We start from the raw sequence: 22,437 nt of genomic DNA, 5'->3' as shown, positions 1-22,437 counted from the left end.
TACTGAGAGCTCACCTCCTCCAGCAGGCCTTCCCACACTGAGCCCCCTCCTTCCTTCCCCCCTCCTCCCCCTCCCCATCCCTCCCACCCTACCTCCTTCCCCTCCCCACAGCACCTGTATATATTTTTGTACAGATTTGTTACTCTATTTTACTTGTACATATTTACTATTCTATTCATTTTATTTTGTTAAAATGTTTTGTTGTCTGTCTCCCCCTTCTAGACTGTGAGCCCGCTGCTGGGTAGGGACCGTCTCTATATGTTGCCAACTTGTACTTCCCGAGCGCTTACTCCAGTGCTCTGCACACAGTAAGCGCTCAATAAATACGATTGAATGAATGAATAAATGAATACCATCACCCAGCCCTCACACTTCTCTCCTGTAATGCCGAACTTCTCACTGTAACTCCATCTCATCTATCTCGCCACCAACCTCTCTCCCACATCCTGCCTCCGCCCTGAAATGCCCTCCCTCTTCACGTCTGACAGACATTTACTCTCCTCTCCTTAAAAGCCTTATTGGAGGCATATTTCCTCCAAGATGCCTTCCCTGATTAAGACCTCCTTTCCTCTTTTCCCACACAAGGATTTTGTTAAGCTACAGTGCTCTGCACACGGTAAGCGCTCAATAAATACAATTGAATGAAAGTGTGAAGGGAAGGGGTTGGATATTCAGTTGGAGGGGCTGGATTTTGAGAGAAGGCAGATCTCCTCTTGAGGTACTGCTGCGAAGGATGAGAGCGTTGAAGAAGTGGCAGGAGGAGGAAGGGACTGGAGTGGAACAGGAGAGATTTTAAGGAGGTCACACCTGATAGTTTCAATTTTTTCCACAAAATAGATAGCCAGGTCATTGGGGGCAAGGGATGGGGGCAAGTGGGGTAACAGGCTTTGAGGAGGGAATTAAATCTCCAGAACAACTGGTGAGAGAAATGGGCATGAATGTCAATAAAGATGGAGAAATAATTTTTCGTGGAGCAGAGTTGAAGCATGCAAGAATGAATTTGAGGTGAACAAGGTTGGCCTGATGTCTAGATGTCTACCAGTAGTGCTCTGCAGACTGTGACCTGTAAGAACAAGAAATGCACTACGCTCTTTCACTGCTTGGTTGATATTTTTACTGAGTGCTTTCTGCAATACTTTTAAATTTCCTAGTTAACTTTCATTCCATGTAGTTCAGCTTTCCAAGTGCCTGCCTGCAGTCTCCTTTCATTCATTCATTCATGCATGCATTCATTCATTTGCATTTATTGAGCACTTACTGGATGCAGAGCACTGTAGCATGGCTCAATGGAAAGAGCATGGGCTTGGGAGTCAGAGGTCATGGGTTCAAATCCCGGCTCCGCCAATTGTCAGCTGTGGGACTTTGGGCAATTCATTTTACTTCTCTGGGCCTGTTACCTCATCTGTAAAATGGGGATGAACACTGTGAGCCCCGTGTGGGACAATCTGATCACCTTATATCCTCCCCAGCACTTAGAATAGTGCTTTGCACGTAGTAAGTGTTTAACAAATGCTATTATTATTATCATTATTACTAAGCACTTGGAAAGTACAATTCGTCAACAAATAGAAATAATCCCTACCCAACAACGGTCTCACAGTCTAGAAGAGGGGAGACAGACAACAAAACAAAACAAGTAGACAGGCAATCTCCTTCAATCACCATCTTCTGTTTTGTGTGACACATTACTTGGATTTTCTTTCTTACCTTTATTTGTTTTTTTTTCCCATCCAATTAGTTATTACGTTGAGGTAACCATTTTTCCTGGAAAAGTTTTTGAAATAATTTTGACAGCAAACTTTTTTCTAGACCTGATTCTCCCAGATTCCCAAGTGGAATCTCCTGAACAATAGTGAGTAACTCTACATAAACCTAATGAACTGAGGGACTAATGAGTTATCTAGGTGATTTCCTCCAGGAAGAGGGACCAAACAGATCAATTGATAGTTTATATTGAATGTTGACTGTGTGCAGAGCACTGCATTAAGCCCTTAGGGCAGTACATCTTAATCATCTATGGTAATCTCCCAAGCACTTAATTACTAGGTTCCTGAAGTTATTATTTTTTTTTTCTTCAGCTTGGTCAGATATTTGGTGGTTTCTCAGCCATTCCTGGGAAGTTCCAGCCACTTAGTTCATACTAAAATATTCAGCTATTTTTAAAGATTTGAAGACTCGTTCTCTGAGAGTTTTTCTGGTTAAAACCTTCTGGTCTTGTTCACAGGTTGGGGTAGGTGTTACTAAGGAATGATTCCAGATCTAAATTTAATCATATTCAGATTTTTAATTGGTTGAAATGTTGTAAAAAAAAATCCCAAAAAATCTATAGTTCATCCACCTGTCTCATTATAATCCTTCCATTATATCACTGAATTTTATGCATTAACAACACAAAATGAAACAGAAATTTGCAATTATTCTATTAATTTGATCGATAGACTACCAAACCTGATCATTTTGAGCCCAACGTGGATTTTCTTTATCTTGAATTACCCGGTTTGGTGGACTGTATTCATCTAATGAATGCACATTTACAAATCCTCTCTGAATTTTAGTCACACAGTCTGCCGGAATCTGTAACATTTCCAAGCTTTGCATCATAAACTCAGTCAGTAACCTGGGTTTAGTTCTGTTCACAATATGCAGTGTTACAGTGGACACTGGGAAACATAAATCGACATTAATTCAGACATGGTCTCAAGCCCAGAGAGACCTCCCAATAGCAATTATTAAATAATTTGGTATTTGTTAAATGCTTACTATGCGCCAAGCACTGTTCTAAGCACTGGGCTAGGTACTCGGTAATTAGGTTGTCCCATATGGGACTCACAGTCTTGATCCCCATTTTACAGATGAGGGAACTGAGGCCCAAAGAAGTAAAGTGACTTGCCCAAGATCACACAGCAGTATTGTACTCTCCCAAGCACTTAGTACAGTGCTCTACACATAGTAATCATTCAGTAAAGACCATGGATTGATTGATTCCAAATTCAAGGTCTCCTTGGATGTGTTCTGCCTGACATTTTCTAAGGAGTTCTACATCCAACACCTCGAGCAATTTCACCAGGGTCCTTTAAGAACCACACTCAACTCCAAATGGCAGTACAGTCAGTCAATCTCAATCGTATCTAATAATAACAATAATAATGATGATGATGATATTTGTTAAGCACTTATTGGTTCTATTGTGTGCTTACTCTGTGCAGAGCACTGTATTAAGTTTTTGGGAGAGTACAATATAACAATAAACAGACACATTCCCTGCCCCAAATGAGCTACCAACAATAAAGTTCTAGAGGATAGGTGGCAGTTGAAGGAATGCTTGTAAGAATAATAACAATAATGACATATATTAAGTGCTTATTATGTGCAAAGCACTGTTCTAAGCACTGGGGAGGTTACAAAGTGATCAGGTTGTCCTGCGCGGGGCTCACAGTGTTATCCCTCTTTTACGATTGAGGTAACAGGCACAGAGTAGTGAAGTGACTTGCCCAAAGTCACACAGCTGACAATTGGCAGAGCCGGGATTTGAACTCATGACCTCTGACTCCAAAGCTCGTGCTCTTTCCACTGAGCCACGCTGCTTCTCTTGTAGTTTCCACAGCTCTGCTTGTTGGGACCCAGGAGGAGAATGGATGACAGCAGGCTACCCGAGCAATTCACAAGTTCCTTGTTGGACAGAGGGCATGGCTGCCAACTCTATTGTGTTAGAGAAGCAGTGTGGCTCAGTGGAAAGAGCCCGGGCTTTGGAGTCAGAGGTCATGGGTTCAAATCCCCGGTCTGCCAATTGTCAGCCGTGTGACTTTGGGCAAGTCACTTCACTTCTCTGGGCCTCAGTTCCCTCATCTGTAAAATGGGGATGAAGACTGTGAGCCCTCCATGGGAGAACCTGATCACCTTGTAACCTCCCCAGAACTTAGAACAGTGCTTTGCACATAGTAAGCGCTTAATAAATGCCATTATTATTATTATTATTATTATTATTATTATTACTTTAATCAATGGGAACTGAAAGGAGAATCCTGCAAGCCCTGAGAGCATCAAAACATTCCAAGACATGATGACACACTGTCTGAAACCAAACTGAAAGATCCTCCAAGGCAAGTATAGGGCTTGCTTACTCTATTGTCCTCTCCCAAGAGCTTAATACAGTGTTTTGCACAAAGCAAGTGCTCAATAAATACCACTGGTTGATTGATTCCCAAATCAGGGTCTCCTTGGTTGTGTTCTATCTGTCAGTCTCTATGGAGTTCTGCTGTGGATGATACATTCAACTCCTGGAGCAGTTTCAATCAATCAGTCAATCATATTTATTGAGCACTTACTGCATCACCTACAACCAACTCAATGCCAATAAGATTCCAAAGAACAGGTGGCAGTTGAAGCAATGTTCCTAGTTTCCACTGCTCTGTTTGTTGGGACCTGGGAGGAAAATGGATGTCAGCAGGCTACCCGAGCAGCTGCTGGATGGGCTACTGAAAGGGGAAGCATGCAAGTCTTGAGAGCATCAAAATATTCAAAGATATGGAGGCCCTGCTGAGAGCTCACCTCCTCCAGGAGGCCTTCCCAGACTGAGCCCCTTCCTTCCTCTCCCCCTCGTCCCCCTCTCCATCCCCCCATCTTACCTCCTTCCCTTCCCCACAGCACCTGTATGTATGTATATATGGTTGTACATATTTATTACTCTATTTATTTATTTATTTATTTTACTTGTACATATCTATCCTATTTATTTTATTTTGTTGGTATGTTTGGTTTTGTTCTCTGTCTCCCCCTTTTAGACTGTGAGCCCACTGTTGGGTAGGGACTGTCTCTATGTGTTGCCAATTTGTACTTCCCAAGCGCTTAGTACAGTGCTCTGCACATAGTAAGCGCTCAATAAATACGATTGATGATGATGATATGATGACAAACCATCTCAGACACAATTGGAAGATCCTCGAGGGCAAGTGTTAGATCTACTTTTTTTAACGGCATTTATTAAGCGCTTACTATGTTCAAAGCACTGTTCTAAGCACTGGGGAGGTTACAAGATAATCAGGTTGTCCCACGGGGGCTCACAGTCTTCATCCCCATTCTACCGATGAGGGAACTGAGGCATGGAGAAGTGAAGTGACTTGCCCAAAGTCACACAGCAGACAAGTGGCAGAGAGGGATTTGAACCCATGACCTCTGACTCCAAAGCCCGTGCTCTTTCCACTGAGCTACGCTGCTACTTAATCTGCTGTACTCTCCCAAGAGCTTAATACAGTATTCTGTGCAGAGTGTGTGCTCAATAAATGCCTGTGACTGGTTGTAGGAAAACACTGGCTGGGGAAGACCACTACAGCAGACATTGGGAAGAAAGGAGGCAGAGTCAAAAACACTATCATTTCCTAGCACAGGATATATCCTTGCTTGTAAACGGTGAGAAAGGGTGTGTTGATCCTCTGTTGCTTGATGTTTTAGTCACATTTTCCTCATTAGAGGCATCTTCTGAAATGAATGATTACCCGCATCTTCTGAAATGAATAATGAATGATTACCATAGGCACATGGAAGGGTGTGTGTGTGTGTGTGTGTGTGTATGCGTGTGTGGAAGGGTGGGGGGGTGGGGGGTAGCGTGGCTCAGTGGAAAGAGCACGGACTTTGGAGTCAGAGGTCATGGGTTCAAATCCTGGCTCCACCAATTGTCAGCTGTGTGACTTTGGGCAAGTCACTTCACTTCTCTGGGCCTCAGTTACCTCATCTGTAAAATGGGGATTAAGACTGTGAGCCCCCCGTGGGACAACCTAATCAGCTTGTAACCTCCCCAGTGCTTAGAACAGTGCTTTGCGCATAGAAAGTGCTTAATAAATGCCATTATTATTATTATTATCATTCTCTGGGCCTCAGTTCCCTCATCTGTAAAATGAGGATTAAAGACTGTGAGCCCCCGGTGGGACACCTGATCACTTTGTAACCTCCAGAGCGCTTAGAACAGTGCTTTGCACATAGTGAGCACATAATAAATGCTATTATTATTATTATTATTATTATTATTATTATTATTATTATTATTATGTGTGTGCCTACATAGCAAAACAATGTGGAAAGACACTACACTTTATAATCAGGAAAATGCGACTGCTAATTTTGTTTTCACAAACATGAACTCACTGATAGCCTGTAATGAAACATCACATTATCTAAAATCAGTAAGAATGATTAATGAAGTCATTCTAAACCCATTATCCTAAATGTTCAGCTTGAAGCCAGTAGTTGTCAATGTTTATAAAGCACTGTCCTTCTTCCCCTAAGATAAAAGGAGGTGTCTTTCTAAGGAAAAGACAACTGACAAACAGTTAAATCAAACAAGCATTTAAATGCATATCAGTAATTTATTTTAATGTCTACCTTCCCCTAAGATTCTACGTTCCTAGTGGGCATGGATTGTGTCCACCAACTCTTTCACAACACTAGTACAGTGCTTTGCACACTGAAAGGACTCAATAAATGCAACTGATTGATTTCTTCCGAAATCTTCTTACTATTAATTGTGTCACTTGAGTAAACAGCAGTAATGTCTTACTGCCCTAAATGCAAACAGGACTATAATATACCTGTTCTGGATTCATTCATTCACTCATTCAATCATATTTATTGAGCACTTACTGTGTGCGAAGCACTGTATTTCCTCCAAGAGGCCTTCCCTGATTAAGCCCCCCTTTCCTCTTCTACCACTCCCTTCTGCACTACCCTGACTCAGAGTGCCTGTTTTAATAATAATAATAATAATGATGGCATTTGTTAAGCGCTTACTATCTGCAAAGCACCGTTCTAAGCGCTGGGGGGGATACAAGGTGATCAGGTTGTCCCGCGTGGGGTTTACAGTCATCATCCCCATTTTCCAGATGAGGGAACTGAGGCTCCGAGAAGTTAAGTGACTTGCCCAAGGTCACACAGCAGCCATATGGTGGGGCCGGGATTCGAACCCATGACCTCTGACTCCAAAGCCCGGGCTCTTTCCACTGAGCCATGCTGTTTTCTGGTACGATCTGCAGCCAAAGGCAGGAATCAGGGCCCATTATAGCCAATCAGCCAACAAATTGATCCATTGTAGTTTAGATCATGGAAAAGAAGTGGGGATTTGTCTGTCAGACAGGTGTCTGATTTTGTTCAGATACTGAAAATTTTATTTATCTCATTCAATCATTTATTAAGCGCTTACTGTGTGCAGATCACTGTACTGAGCATTTGGGAAAGTGCAATACAGCAATGAGGAGTGACAATCCCTGTCGACAACGAGCTCAGAGTCTAGAGGTGGGAGACAGACAACAGTACAAATAGATATCTCTATAAATAATAATAATAATAATGGAATAAAATTACGGATATATACATAAGTGCTTTGGGGAGGAGAGGGGGGAAGGGCAAATGGAGCGAGTCAGGGCGATGCAGAAGGGAGTGGGAGATGAGGAAAAGTGGGGCTTAGTCTGGGAAGGCCTCATGGAGGAGATGGGCCTTCAATAAGGCTTTGAAGAGCGGGAGAGTCATTGTCTGGCTGATTTGAGGAGGGAGGGCAATCCAAGCCAGGGGTAGGTGGTGAGACAGGCGAGATGAAGGCACAGTGTGAAAGTTGAAATCTCAGTTCACCTTGGTTCAGTAATTGATATTTTGATAAAATGGTTTCTTCAGAAGCTCATCTTAAGGGCTCCATAGTTATTGGGCTTTGATACATATTTTTCCAAATGAAATTACGTATTAGTAATTGAGAGAATTGCTTGAAGATTGTAGTCATGTATCATTCTTGAAGTGCTAGTGACATTTGAGAGAATTATCTGCCTAACGCCATCAGAACGTGTCAAACCAATTAAAATACAGAGGTTCATTCACTCATTCTATTGTCTTTATTGAGCGCTTACTGTGTGCAAAGCACTGTACTAAGCGCTTGGGAGAGTACCATATAACGGAGTTGGTAGACACATTACCTGCCCACAACAAGGACAAAGTCTACAGGGGAGACAGACATTGATATACATAAATGAATACAGATATATACATAGATGCTGTGAGGTTGGGAGGGAGGATGAATGAAGGGATAAAGTTGGGGTGATGCAAAAGAGAGTGGGAGAAGAGAAGAGGAGGTTGGGTAAAGAACTGGAATGATGTGAATCAATCAACCAATCAATCGTATTCACTGAGCGCTTACTGTGTACATAGCACTGTACTAAGCACTTGGGAAAGTACAATACAACAGAGTTGGCAGACACATTCCCTGGCCTCATAGAGTTCACAGCCTGAGAGAAGAACTAACTTCTTCATATAGCAGCAGAATTTAGGTTTAAACAGGGAGTATTGATATAGTTTAAAGCTATGACCAGGAAACAGCATAGCAAAAGAAATGTGGACCAAACCTAGGAGAAAAATAATCTTTCATAGGAGGTTTAACAATTTGCATATTCACAATTTAGGTATATACTGGAAAAATCTAAAAATCCAAATGAGGTTTGATTCTGCTATTCCCAGTGTTCTGGAGTTCCTTTCATCTTATTTTACATCACGGGTATGAACTTTCAACATCACTGCCATGCATCATCATCAAGGAGTGCAAAAAAAGAGAAAAATCCAAAAGACTACGTTGTACACTTTGGCAGAATTTTAATGTCCATTTGCAGATATTATCTATCTATTTTAAGGTCTCATTCAACAGAGTAGAATAGAATTCTGAATAATAACCCGTCTGTGGTAATGCTGATTTTTTTTTTTCAGAAGTAACTGAGTTGGGTAGAGTTGCTCTTATTCAACATTTCAGATCCTCGATGCAGAGCTTATAGGTCTAGTTTATCATTCCGACAGCATAAAACATTCGGTAGCGGTTAATTGATGGCAACAATTTATGTTATGCAAGACAGTAGCCTTTAAATTAACATCAGATTAGCTGAGCTTCCAATTCACTAGACCATTTATCTGGGGCTGTTATTAGGTTACTGTGATTTCTTCTCAACTGCCTTTGTCTCTTAGATTGGGAAAGAATAATGGCAGCAATCAGACAACTATTTGCTGCTCATTTATTTACGTGGTATCGTTTGTCTGTCTTCCTGGTGCTCTTTTTTAGGTTTGGCTACCATTTTCTTATGTTTGCTTGCCTACAACTGTAAAAAGAATGAAGTAAATAAATACCTCCCTTGCATTCAGAAATAGAAACTCTTCATTTTTTCTATTGTGTCCACGGGACCGTGGCTTTATTGGTTTTCATGCCGTTCTATTTGTGATATTAGAAATGAGCCGTTAAGCCTCTTGCCTTTTTTGCCAGCTTCGATAAAATATTCTCTAAAAAGTCTGTCTGTTTCTCCACCTTACTCTTCTTCCTACCCCAATTCTCCACCTCAAGCTATTATTTAGGGCCAACCAAACTAAAGGTATGGAGGAACTTGGAAATGACATGATAGAAAAAAAAAATAATTTAAATCTAATAGGAGAGGTTAAATGAACCATCACTAATGAATTTAGGATCTTTCCTCCACCTACGCACTGCCAATAGGGGTCCTGTGCAGCATTACACTGATAATTGAGTTTAAACTGGAAAAGCTTTCTGAATTTTTAAAATTTTAGGAAGTGAAAAGTCATGGAAACGAGTAAATTCCCCAACTTCATTTTAAAGGGAAAGGTTATGAAATGGAGGAATCTGGATTTTTCTTTTGCTAGAACTGACATAAGTAACGTGAAATTCCCAAGGTATGAATTCTTTTTCTTTCTCCATCCTTACTGACTCCCAAGCTCTGGCTGTTTCAGACTTTTAACTCTCACCTCAACCTCCTTTTCCCCCAACCTCCTCCATTCCCTGCCCTTAATGACGTGGTCACATACTTTATTGATAAAATTGAAACCAGGAGGGATGATTTCCCTCAAATCTCCTCTCCAGTCCCTCCCTCCTCCTGTCCCTTCTTTGACTCTCATATTCCCCAGCAGTAATTCAAGAGGGGATCTCTCGCCTCCTCTCAAAATCTACCACTTTCATCTGTGCTTCTAGCTCTATCGCTTCACACTTTATTGAAATACTTGCCCTCTCTCTCCTTCCTTTCCTGATGGCCATCTTCCACAGTCTTCAAAGTGAGTACTTTCCAACGGTTTTTCCCAACCACTTTCAAACATACTCATGTCACCCCGTCCTAAAAAAAAAAAAACCCCTTGACACCATGTTCCATCTCTCTCCTTCCATTCCTTTCCAAACCGCTTGAGTGAGTTATCCACACACGCTGCCTCCACTTTCTCTAGTGCAGTCCTCTAAAATCTAGCTTCTGTGCACAGAGCACTCTACTAAGCGCTTGGGAGAGAACAGTACAACAATAAACAGTTATGTTCCCTGTCCACAGTGACCTTACAGTCTAGAGGACTGTAGAAGATGCCAAGAGGCCTTCCCTGACAAAGCCCTAATTTCTTCTCCTCCCGCACCTGCACTTAGACTTGCTGTACCCTTTAAGCACTTGATATTCATCCCAGCCTCAGCCCCACAGGACAAATATCCACATCTGTAATTTATTTTAACGCCTGTCTTCCCTCTAGGCAGTAGGTTCCTTGAGGGCAGAGACACCTGTCTACTTGTTTTGTTTTGTCTGGCTCCCCCTTCTAACTGTGAGCCCACTGTTGGGTAGGGACCGTCTCTATATGTTGCCAACTTGTACTTCCCAAGTGCTTAGTACAGTGCTCTGCACACAGTAAGCCCTCAATAAATATGATAGAATGAATGAATGTCTACCAACTCTGTAGTAATGTACTCTCCCAAGTGTGTAGTACAGTGTTCTGCCCACAGTAGGTATTCAATAAATACCATTATTCATTCATTCATTCAATCATATTTATTGAGCGCTTACTGTGTGCACAGCACTGGACTAAGTGCTTGGGAAGTACAAGTTGGGAACATACAGAGACGGTCCCTACCCAACAACGGGCTCACAGTCTAGAAGGGGGAGACAGACAACAAAACAAACCAGGTGGACAGGTGTCAAGTCATCAGAATAAATAGAAGTAAAGCTAGATGCACATCATTAACAAAATCAATAGAATAGTAAATATGTACAAGTAAAATAAATAGAGCAATAAATCTTGTCAAACATTTATGCAGGTGCTGTGGGGAGGGGAAGGAGATAGGGCGGGGGGATGGGGAGGAGGAGAGGAAAAAGGGGGCTCAGTCTGGGAAGGCCTCATGGAGGAGGTGAGCTTTCAGTAGGGCTTTGAAGGGAGGAAGAGAGCTAGCTTGGCAGATGGGCAGAGGGAGGGCATTCCAGGCCTGGGGGAAGACGTGGGCCGGGGGTCGATGGCGGGACAGGCGAGAACCAGGCCCAGTGAGGAGGTGGCAGAGGAGCGGAGGGTGTGGGCTGGGCTGGAGAAGGAGAGAAGGGAGGTGAGGTAGGAGGGGGCCAGGGGATGGACAGCCTTGAAGCCCAGGGTGAGGAGTTTCTGCCTGATGCGCAGATTGATTGGTAGCCACTGGAGATTTTTGAGGAGGGGAGTAACATGCCCAGAGCGTTTCTGCACAAAGACAATCCGGGCAGCAGTGTGAAGTATAGACTGAAGTGGGGAGAGACAGGAGGATGGGAGATCAGAGAGGAGGCTGATGCAGTAATCCAGTCGGGATAGGATGAGATGGGATAGGATCATCATCAATCGATGATTGATTTCTCTGTAAGGTATGTAGGTTAACCTTTCAATATATCTCAGTAACTAGAGCATCTGACTTTTATTCTGAATGTCTAGGGTTCCAGTCCCTGTTTGGATGATTGTTAGTTTAAGCGTTTAGTACAGAGTTAAGTCTCAAGTTAAGCATTGAGAAGCAGCGTGGCTCAGTGGAAAGAGCACGGGCTTTGGAGTCAGAGGTCCTGGGTTCAAATCCCAGCTCTGCCAATTGTCAGCTGTGTGACTTTGGGCAAGTCACTTAACTTCTCTGGGCCTCAGTTACCTCATCTGTAAAATGGGGATTAAGATGGTGAGCCCCTCTGTGGGACAACTTGATCACCTTGTAACCTTCCTAGCACTTAGAACAGTGCTTTGCACATAGTAAGCACTTATTAAATGCCATCATTATTATCATTATTATTACAGGGCTCTGCACACAGTAAGTACTCAATCCATATGATTGAATGATATTAAGCAATAAATCACCAAAATTTTATTAGAAGGATAAGAGGTTCCGGTTCCATACCCTCTTTTCACATTTGATATCCTGGAATCAACAAGTTCTGGCCTGCTGGAGAATAAATGTATATGCACATACAGCACCATAGCCCAGAATTTCTTTATTGAGAAGTTCAAATTTTGCGGATGCTTAATCATTCAGGGTCTTCTTAAAATTCTCTCTGTACCAGAGACGCAGAGATCTGACCCAAAGAGGCTATTTTGTCTTTGTCTTTTGATATTCAGTTGCTCCTTTCCAGGATTAATCTTTCTTTAGTTTTGTGCGGAAAGTGTCTGCATGTTAAGGACATACCACCTCTATGAGGCCTTCTCTGATTCACCTCTTTCCTCAACTCTCTCTCTTCTGCAGTGGGTATTAGATATTCACCCCACCCTCAACCCCACAGCAATTGTGTTCATACCTTTAAACTATATATCATAAATTACATATTTATTTGTATTAATGTCGGTCTCGCACTCCAGACTGTAAGCTCATTATGGGCAGGGACGCGTCTGCTAATTCTGTTGCATTGTAGTCTCCCAAACACTTAGTACAGAGCTCTGCACATGGTAAGCACTCAATAAATACCATAGATTGATTGTATGTTATACGAATACCTGATAAAATGCAAGAATTAAGTAAAATTTTCTTCTGTTTATTATGTAGTACTGAAGCTCTGATACCTGAAATGTCACTTTTTGATTTCCTTGAAAGAGTTCAGAGAAGAAGGAATTAACACATTTTCCTTAAAAATAACCTACCTACCAAATTTCATCTTTTCACAGTGGTCAGGATAATAGAATTAGCAAATTAATTAACCCATTGGTTATTTTTTACAAAAGAGAAAGAGGTTCTCTATTACACTGTAAATCAAATAGGGTTTAGAGTGAACTTTTGGATTTATAAAATCATTGTTTTATCCTTTCTTCTGCCACTCATTACATTTCTTTAAAATCATTAGCAAGCTTATTAGCCACCACAGAGCTAACACTGTTATTGACGCTGCTTAGCAACATTTTTTACCTGGCATAATTAAAAATTCACTTAATGAATTTATACTGAACTCTGCAGAGAATGTAAATGTTTTTACTTCATACCTTGAGAGACACATGAGGATGACAATAATCAATCATATCCAATTAGCTAGTGACACACTGTGCTTACAGTAATTAAGCAAGACATTATTGCTTACTTTCTAATCATTAAGATCTTGTAGCTGCAAAAGCAGCTGTTAATCACTCCTGTTGCAAGACTAATGACATTAATAGAAAATGCCAACATTTTACTTTGGATCTATTTTTAAAAAAGCTTTTAGTAGAAAGGGAGTATAAATTTGCAATTTTCATGGCAGAAATTGAAAGACTTTTCACAATTCAAATGACACGATCGACACTATTAAATAATGTTTTAAATAAACATAAAGCTTTCTGATAAACTAAAAATTGAAAGAGTATGCTTTGTGCCTAATGAAGAGTGGAAAGAGAGAAAAATAAAAATAGGTCATTTTCTTGAAAAGGAAACAATCTTTTGTATCCTTATTAGAAACATTTAACGTTAAGTCTGAAGTAATGAAAGTTGCTAATTTATATAGGGCTCATTTAACTAATAAAGCAGAAGAGTCGTTGAAAGAAATGGATGAAGGTGCTACAAAGCTACAATGCTTTCTCCTAGAATGAAGGAAATTTTCCTATTTATTCCTGGCTGCCTTTTACATTGTTGATTTTAGAAAGGGAGACTATGCCAACGTTTCAGTAGAAGTATGAGCATATTTTCAAGGAGCACAATTTAAAAGGGATTCTCTCTCAGAATTTAGTTTTAGACACAATGGAAATCAGAGGACTTCTGAGGTGCTACAAAGACCATATCTTTCATGCTGGGTTTCAGTTTGATTCCACATTATGTTGGTTAACTATATTCTTTAGAGTCTTGTCCAGAAGGATTCTAACTATAATTTTGCCAGTCCTAGGTAACTGTGTGAATCCAAGAATTCCAAGATGGTAATCAGTGACATCTTTGAAATCTTTGGGTATTCATTTAGTGCTCTATATCAATCAATCCATAAATAATAACTGTTAAGTGCTTTGGGAGAATGCAACAAAATTAGAGAAGCAGCATGGCCTATTTTCAGGAGCATGGGAGTCAGAGGTTGTGGGTTCTAATCCCATCTCTGCCACTTGTCTGCTGTATGACCTTGGGCAAGGCACTTAACTTCTCTGTGACTCAGTTACCTCCTCTGTAAAATGGGGATTGAGACTCTGAGCCCCACATGGGACAACCTAATCACCTTGTATCTACCCCAGCGCCTAGAACAGTGCTTGGCACATAGTAAGCACTTAACAAATACCATAATTATTATTAGAAATGATCCCTGCCCTCAAGAATATTACAGTCTAGATCAGGGAAGCAGATGTTAAACGAATAGGTTAAATAGATTAAAATATTAAGCAACAATAACCTTCTGAGAAATCAGGATTCATACTTTCTACCTATTTAAGTGATTACCTGAAAGTCTTTATTCAAGGTCTTAGTTAGACTATAGGCCTCATTTGGGACAGGGACTGTTTCCAACCTAATTAATTTGAATCCATCCCGGCACTTCGACCTGTGCTTGACACATAGTAAGTACTTAATAAATACTTTAAAAAAAGCAGGATGCTGTTGGCCTCTTGGGTAACTTCTTAATCTACATGAAAAGCAACAGGTCAGAGCATTAATCTTGTAGCAAAACCGCAACCTAATCCTACCTAGGAAACAAAGGATGGCCTTAAAATGGGAAGTTCGTCAGTGTATTTTGTTTTGTTTTGGGTTTTTTTGTGGTATTTGTTCAGTGTTTACTATGTGCAAAGCACTTTGGTAGCAGTTGTTTCTTATTCTAACATTCATATTAATGTCTGTACACTGTAAGCTCATTATGGGCAGGGAAGGTGTCTGCTAACTCTGTTGCATTGTACTTTCCCAAGTGCCCAGTACTGTTCTCTGCACACAGTAAACATTTAATATATTCGATAGACTGATTGATTGATTGAAGGTCATGGGACATTAGTTGAATGCTGATGTTTTGCATGAGAAGTCAGTAAAATTGTAGGAAGAATAGCTATTCTCTGAACTGGTAACCCCAATCTGTCATTAGAGCTGAGTATTTTGAAGTCTCTCCTTATAGAATATGGGAACTGTCATTACTTGGAAGAAAATGATTACATTTTTATCAGTGCTTATGGTGGGGATCATCATCGTCATCCAGGTTCCGTCTACTTTTGATGTTGAAAAGAGGAAAGAAATGCATGGAGTGAATGTTCATGACCTTTAAAATGTTAAATAATGTTTTATAATCCACAAGGAGTGACCCAAATATTCCTTCATTCGATTCTGAGTTATGCAACGCACTGACCAATGACCCTTCCCACCTTCAAAGCCTTATTAAAGGCACATCTTCTCTAAGAGGCCTTCCCTGACTAAACGCTCTTTTCCTCTTCTCCCACCCTCCTCTGCAGTGCCCTTGCACTTGGATTTACTCTCGTTTTTCACCCTCCCGTAGCCCCCAAGCACTTATGTACATATCCATAATTCATTTATTTATATAATAACAATGATAATGATGGTGTTAAGCAGTTACTATGTGCCAAGCACTCTTCTAAGCACTGGGGTAGATAATAATAATAATAATGGCATTTATTAAGCACTTACTATGTGCAAAGCACTGTTCTCAGTGCTGGGGAGGTTACAAGGTGATCAGGCATTAATCCCCATTTTACAGATGAGGTAACTGAGGCCCAGAAAAGTTAAGTGACTTGCCCAAAGTCCCACAGCTGACAATTGGTGGAGCCGGGATTTGAACCCCTGACCTATGACTCCAAAGCCCGGGCTCTTTCCACTGAGCCATGGTGTTATATTACTATCTGCCTCCCTCTGGATTGTAAGTTTGTTGTGGGAAGGAAATTTGTCGACCAACTCTGTTACATTGTACTCTCCCAAGTGCTTAGTACAGTGATCTGCACAATAAGTGCTCAGCAAGTATTCATTAATTCATTCAATCATATTTATTGAACACTAACTGTGTGCAGAGCACTGTACTAGGTGCTTGGAAAGTACAAGTCGGCAACATATAGAGGTGGTCCCTACCCAAAAATGGGCTCACAGAGGCGGGATGGGAAGGAGGAGAGGAAAATGGGGGCTCAGTGTCGGAAGGTCTCTTGGAGGAGGTGAGCTTTCAGTAGGGCTTTGAAGGGAGGAGGAGAGCTAGTTTGGCAGCTGTGCGGATGGAGGGCATTCCAGGCCATGGGAAGGACGTGGGCCGGGGGTCGATGGCAGGACAGGCGGGAATGAGGTTAGCGGCAGCAGAGGAGTGGAGGGCACGGGATGGGCTGAAGAAGAAGAGAAGGGAGGTGAGGTAGGAGGGGGCAAGGGGATGGATATGATCAACTGATGGATTTCTTTAGTGCCTAATTCAAGCAGAGCGCTGTGATACAATAAACAACATGGCACCTGTCTTTAAGGAGCTGGAAATCCAATGGGAAGCAGGCAATGTATATGTCCCATGAAAGCAGAAGGAAAAACAAGATGATGAAAATGATGGAATATCCTGTGGGTTTTAGCGTGGTTCGAAACTGGTCTTGTTCTCCCAGGCAGGGAGAGTTGAAAGCAAGGTTCATTAAAAATAAGATTAGTTTGGGGGAAGCAAAGATGTGAGCCGGAACAGGAGCTGTTTGTGACTTGAATACCTGGTCCCTACCCCAGCGCTTAGTACAGTAATTGGCATGTAGTAAATGCTTACCAAATGCCACAATTTAATCATTCAATGAATGGTATTTATTGTTTACTGTGTAGAGCACAATTATTACTATTATGGCTCAGTGGAAAGAACACAGGCTTGGGAGTCAGAGGTCATGGGTTTGAATTCCGGCTCTGCTACATCAGTTGTGTGACCTTGGGTAAGTCACTTAACTTCTCTGTGCCTCAGATACCTCATCAGTAAAATGGGGATAACCCCACAGGGGACAACCTGATTGCCTTGTAACCTCCCCAGTGCTTAGAACAGTGCTTTGCACATAGTAAGCGCTTAATAAATGCTATTATTATTATTATTATTAGAAGAGTGCCATTATTATTATTATTATTATTATTATTATCATCATCATCATCATCATCATCATTATTATTATTATTAAAGACCAGGAGGGTAGCCCTTTATATGTTATTTATTAAGCATTTACTATGTGCCAGGCTTTGTACTAAGGGCTGGGGGCGATAACCAAAAATAATAATAATTTTGGTATTTGTTAAATGCTTACTAAGTGCCAGACACTGTACGAAGCTCTGGGGTGGACACAAGGAAATCGAGTTGGACACAGTCCCTGTCTCTCATATGGCTCCCAGTTTCAATCCTCATACAGTGCTAAGCGCTTAGTACAGTGCTCTGTGCACAGTATGTGCTCAATAAATACAATCGAATGAATTTTACAGATGAGGTAACTGAGGCACCGAGAAGTGAAGTAACTTGCCCAAGGCCACACAGAAGACAAGTAGCAGAGCCGGTATTAGAACCCAGGATCCTTCTTACCCTCAGGCCTGTGCTCTATCCCGGCTCCATTGCTTGTCAGCTGTGTGACTTTGGGCAAGTCACTTCACTTCTCTGTGCCTCAGTTCCCTCATCTGTAAAATGGGGATTGAGACTGTGAGCCCCACGTGGGACAACCTGATCACCTTGTATCCTCCCCAGAGCTTAGAATAGTGCTTTGCACGTGGCAAGAGCTTAACAAATGCCATCATTAATTCATTAATTAATTATCCTGTACGCTATGCTGTTGGGGTTGGGCTCAGAACCTGTTCCACATAAGCGTCACCATCTTAATCACCGTTTGACAGATGAGGGAACTGAGGCACAGAGAAGTGAAGTGGCTTGTCTAAGGTCACACAGCAGACAAGCAGCAGAGTTGGGATTAGAACCCAGATCCTTCTGTCTCCCAGGCCCATCTCCTATTCACTAGGCCGTAGTGCACAGGGGTAGAGCCCCATATGTAGCTCACAGTCTTAATCCTCATTTTATTAATTCATTCAATCGGATTTATTGAATGCTTACTGTGTGCAGAGCACTGTACTAAGCGCTAGATGAGGTAACTGAGGCAGAAAGGGTCACACAGCAGATGAGCGGCAGAAGCGGAATTAGAACCCAGGTCTTCTGACTCCCAGTCCCGTGCTCTCTCCACCAGGCAAAGCTGCTTCTTTAAGCCTTTAAACCAGTGGTCAGTTGTAGCTTTTTGAAAGCATTTTAAAATCAGTTTGGAGTATTGAGTACTTCTCCCGATATGACAAAATGAGTTTTGAACTGTGTTGCTATTGCAATTCCTAACCAGTTTTCAGTTTCATTAAATGCCCATCATCTGCATGCTAGCATTGCTTACAGTTCCCAGAAGGAAATCAAATTTTTGAACTCTGATGTAATTTCATTTCACATTAGACACACAACCTACTTTGATTTGACAATTAGAGAGTTCAAATCTCGTTGAAGACAGTGGATGTTGAACATATGTAAGCCCCGTTAAGACTGAACAGAAAAGCACCCTTGAATTAATGAAGGCATTTAGTCCTTTTTAACTACTGGGTGAATATACAATTACTACGTTCCCGAGATCAGTCAAGGGTGCCTAAGTGAACGGTGTTTAAAGGAAGGAACTAAAAAAAAAAAAAGACCTGAAGTTTTTCTAAGTTAGCATTACGAATTTTTTCTTAGAAAGAAAAAACCTAGACTTCCATGGGACTTTAGACCAGTGCTTTGCACATAGTAAGCGCTTAATAAATGCCATTATTATTATTATTATTATTATTATTATTAGACTGTGAGCCCACTGTTGGGTAGGGACTGTCTCTATATGTTGCCAACTTGTACTTCCCAAGCGCTTAGTACAGTGCTCTGCACACAGTAAGCGCTCAATAAATACGATTGATTGACTGATTATTATTATTATGTCGAAGGTAAACCAGGTTCACCGTGGCTCAGTGGAAAGAGCCCGGCCTTTGGAGTCAGAGGTCATGGGTTCGAATCCCGGCTCCACCAATTGTCAGCTGTGTGACTTTGGGCACTTCTCTGTGCCTCAGTTACCTCATCTGGAAAATGGGGATTAAGATTGTGAGCCCCCCATGGGACAACCTGATCACCTTGTAACCTCCCCAGAGCTTGGAACAGTGCTTTGCACATAGTAAGCGCTTAATAGATGTCATTATTATTATTATTATTATGTTGTCGAGTTGTGTCTGAACCATAGCGACTTCATAGACACATCTCACCCAGAACACCCCGCTCTTCATCTACAGTTGTTCTGGTAGTGGATCCAGAGAGTTTTCTTGGTAAAAATCAAAAGTGATTTGCCATTGCCTCCTTCCACGCAATAAACTTGAGTTCCTGCCCTCGACTCTCTCCATTAGTGCTGCTGTCCAGAATGGGTGAGTTTTGAGTTGTAGCCGATTGCCTTCCACTTGCTAGCCACCGGCCAAGGTAGGAATGGAATGGACAGGCCTCTGCTTGACTCTCCCTCCCATAGTCAATCCATCAGTCAATCAATCAATCGTATTTATTGAGCGCTTACTGTGTGCAGAGCACTGTACTAAGCGCTTGGGAAGTACAAGTTGGCAACAGATAGAGACAGTCCCTACCCAACAGTGGGCTCACAGTCTAGAAGGGGGAGACAGAGAACAAAATCAAACATATTAACAAGATAAAATAAATAGAATAGATATGTACAAGTAAAATAAATAAATAAATAGAGAAATAAATATGTACAAACTGGACACTCTCCAGGTCCAACCCTGAGAGGGGATCAGAAGTAAATACTGCGACATAATAAAAGTAGAAGAATTGGAATGAGCATTGGCCTTGGAGTCCAAAGAACTGGGTTTTAATCTCGGTTCTGACAACTGTTTGTCGTATAACCTTGGTCAAGTCACTAAACCTATCTGTGCTTCAGTTTCCTCAATTGCATAATGTGGACTAAATACCTCTTCGCCTACTGAAACTGTGGGACAAGGACTGTACCCAAAGTGATTAACTTGCAGCTTGGCTCAGTGGAAAGAGCACGGGCTTTGGAGTCGGAGGTCAGGGGTTCAAATCCCGGCTCTGCCAGTTGCCAGCTGTGTGACTTTGGACAAGTCACTTAACTTCTCTGGGCCTCAGTCACCTCATCTGTCAAATGGGGATGAAGACTGTGAGCCCCCCGTGGGCAACCTGATCACCTTGTAACCTCCCCAGTGCTTAGAACAGTGCTTTACACACAGCGCTTAATAAATGCTATCATTATTATTATTGTTATTATTATTATTACTGTTATCTTCCCTAGTGTTTAGAACAGTGCTTGACACATAGTCATCATTTAACAAATACCATAACAATAATTATATTTTCACATTAGACATTTCCGGATGAGATAATCCTATGAATGACTGTATTACATGCAGGATCTTGGACTAGTGAAACGTAGATAATTTAGCAATTGCTTTAACTCATAGGTAAAATTCCAGTGAACAAAATAATTCAACATGTATTCAATAGACTACTTCCCAAAATGTGCTTGGGATATTTTTATCTGAGATAGAGGGCCACCGGTGTAATACATGAAAATTGATGTGAAAGATCATTTTACATCGTACAATGTTCCAGTTCATTTTCTCTTCAACTAAAGTTTCTTAGGCTATTATTTTGTTTGATAGAGGGAGACCCTATTTCATGGGCTAATGATACATTATAAATCTCCGATGACTCGTTTTGAAAAGACATTCATTTAAAGTAAGGCTTTAAAGTTTTTCTGCCCAGAAGAGTGTAGCAAGAGCTTAAGATTACTTTACAATGATCTGTCTGGTAGCAAAAGAATTGGAGAAGCCTTGTAGTAGTATTCATTCATTCATTCATTCAATCACATTTATTAGGTGCTTACTGTGTGCAAAGCACCGTACTAAGCAGTTAGGAGAGTACAATGTACCAACAAACAGACACATTCCCTGCCCACAATGAGCTTAGAGTCTAAAAGGGGAGAAAGACATTAATATAAGTAAATAAATAAATAAATGTAGTAGTACTGCTATTTTTTAAATGGTTACTGCATGGAAAACACTGTACTAAATGCTGGGAAAGAATAGACAGGTGAGAATTAGACAGAGTCCCTGCCCCTTGGTGGGCGCAGTATCTAAAAATAAATAGGGGGAGAAGGAACTAGTGACAGGTACTTACCTAGAGATGAAACAAAAGAACTTTACTTAATGCATAATACAGTGCTTTGCACACAGTAAGCGCTTAATAAATACGATTGAATGAATGAATGAATAGGCAACAATGAGTACCACAGATAGACGAGCATAATTTCAGGCTCCTTGCAACCTAGAGTCCATTGTCACAATGAATGCTATCTTAATGAGATCCTTTCCCTATCAACAAATTGCTGCTGTGTAGCAATAGTGATGGGGGAAAATACTCATGACAAACAGTTCTGATGCACCCAGACATATCAATGTGGAGTAAAATAGAGGCTCTTCATAATAGTCAAACTTTTTAGTAGTTGCCAAAGACCAAATCTACTAAGCGTGTCAACCACTTTCCCTGAAATGAGCCAATGACCATCTAAAGTATGTTCTGCTTTAGATGCTGTTAACCCAACAGACGAACAAAGCAAAACAAAAAAGAAAACCAAGAATGTATTTTGGAGAAGGTGAATTAATCCACTTTGTAGATCTAAAGGCTTCTTCAGGCTTCAGCAGCAGTTCATTGTAGGAAAATTGTATGAATCGGCCTGGGGGAGGGGAAAAGAAAAAACAGCTTAAACCATTCAGTGACACTCTCTTCCTTCATGAACACAATAATAAATACTGATAATGATAACTGTGGTACTTGTCAAATGCTTCTGTGTGCCAAGCACTGTATTAAATACTGGAATAGCTACATAATAATCTAGTCAAACACAGATCCTGTCCCGTGTAGGGTTCACAGATTAAATACAAGACAGAACAAGTATTTAATCCTTGTTTTACAGATGAGGATATTGAGGCACTGAAGAGTGAAATAGCTTGCCCAAGTGCACAAAGGCCAGTGGCAGAGCTGAGATTAGAACCGAGGTTCTTGGATTCCCAGGCCTGTGCTCTGCCCATGAGGTGACATTGCTTCTGTCTGCCTTCATTTCCATACAGTTTAAAAAGTAGATGCTGATCTTCCATTTATATTTGACAAGTCTCTGAACACATCATTTTAGAAGCAGGGTGGCTAAGTGGAAAGAGCATGGGCTTGGAAATCAGAGGTCATGGGTTCTAATCCCGCCTCTGTCACTTGT

The 22,437-nt window shown here is 41.2% G+C and overlaps 1 protein-coding gene across 1 annotated transcript in view; it reads left to right on the top strand.

The window, feature by feature from the left end:
* SNTG2 (syntrophin gamma 2) overlaps positions 1-22,437 on the top strand; it is a 161,703-nt gene that overhangs the window by 9,278 nt on the left and 129,988 nt on the right. The window contains exons 2-3 of the mRNA XM_038771653.1: positions 13,676-13,774; positions 21,756-21,808. Coding sequence (XP_038627581.1) covers positions 13,676-13,774; positions 21,756-21,808 — 152 coding nt within the window. The remainder of the gene's footprint in view (positions 1-13,675; positions 13,775-21,755; positions 21,809-22,437) is intronic.

Source organism: Tachyglossus aculeatus, chromosome X1, assembly GCF_015852505.1.
Source record: "Tachyglossus aculeatus isolate mTacAcu1 chromosome X1, mTacAcu1.pri, whole genome shotgun sequence".
NCBI classification, from domain to species: Eukaryota; Metazoa; Chordata; class Mammalia; order Monotremata; family Tachyglossidae; genus Tachyglossus; species Tachyglossus aculeatus.
The sequence above is the reverse complement of the archived record's forward strand: the minus strand, read 5'-3'. Positions and strand labels throughout refer to the sequence as shown.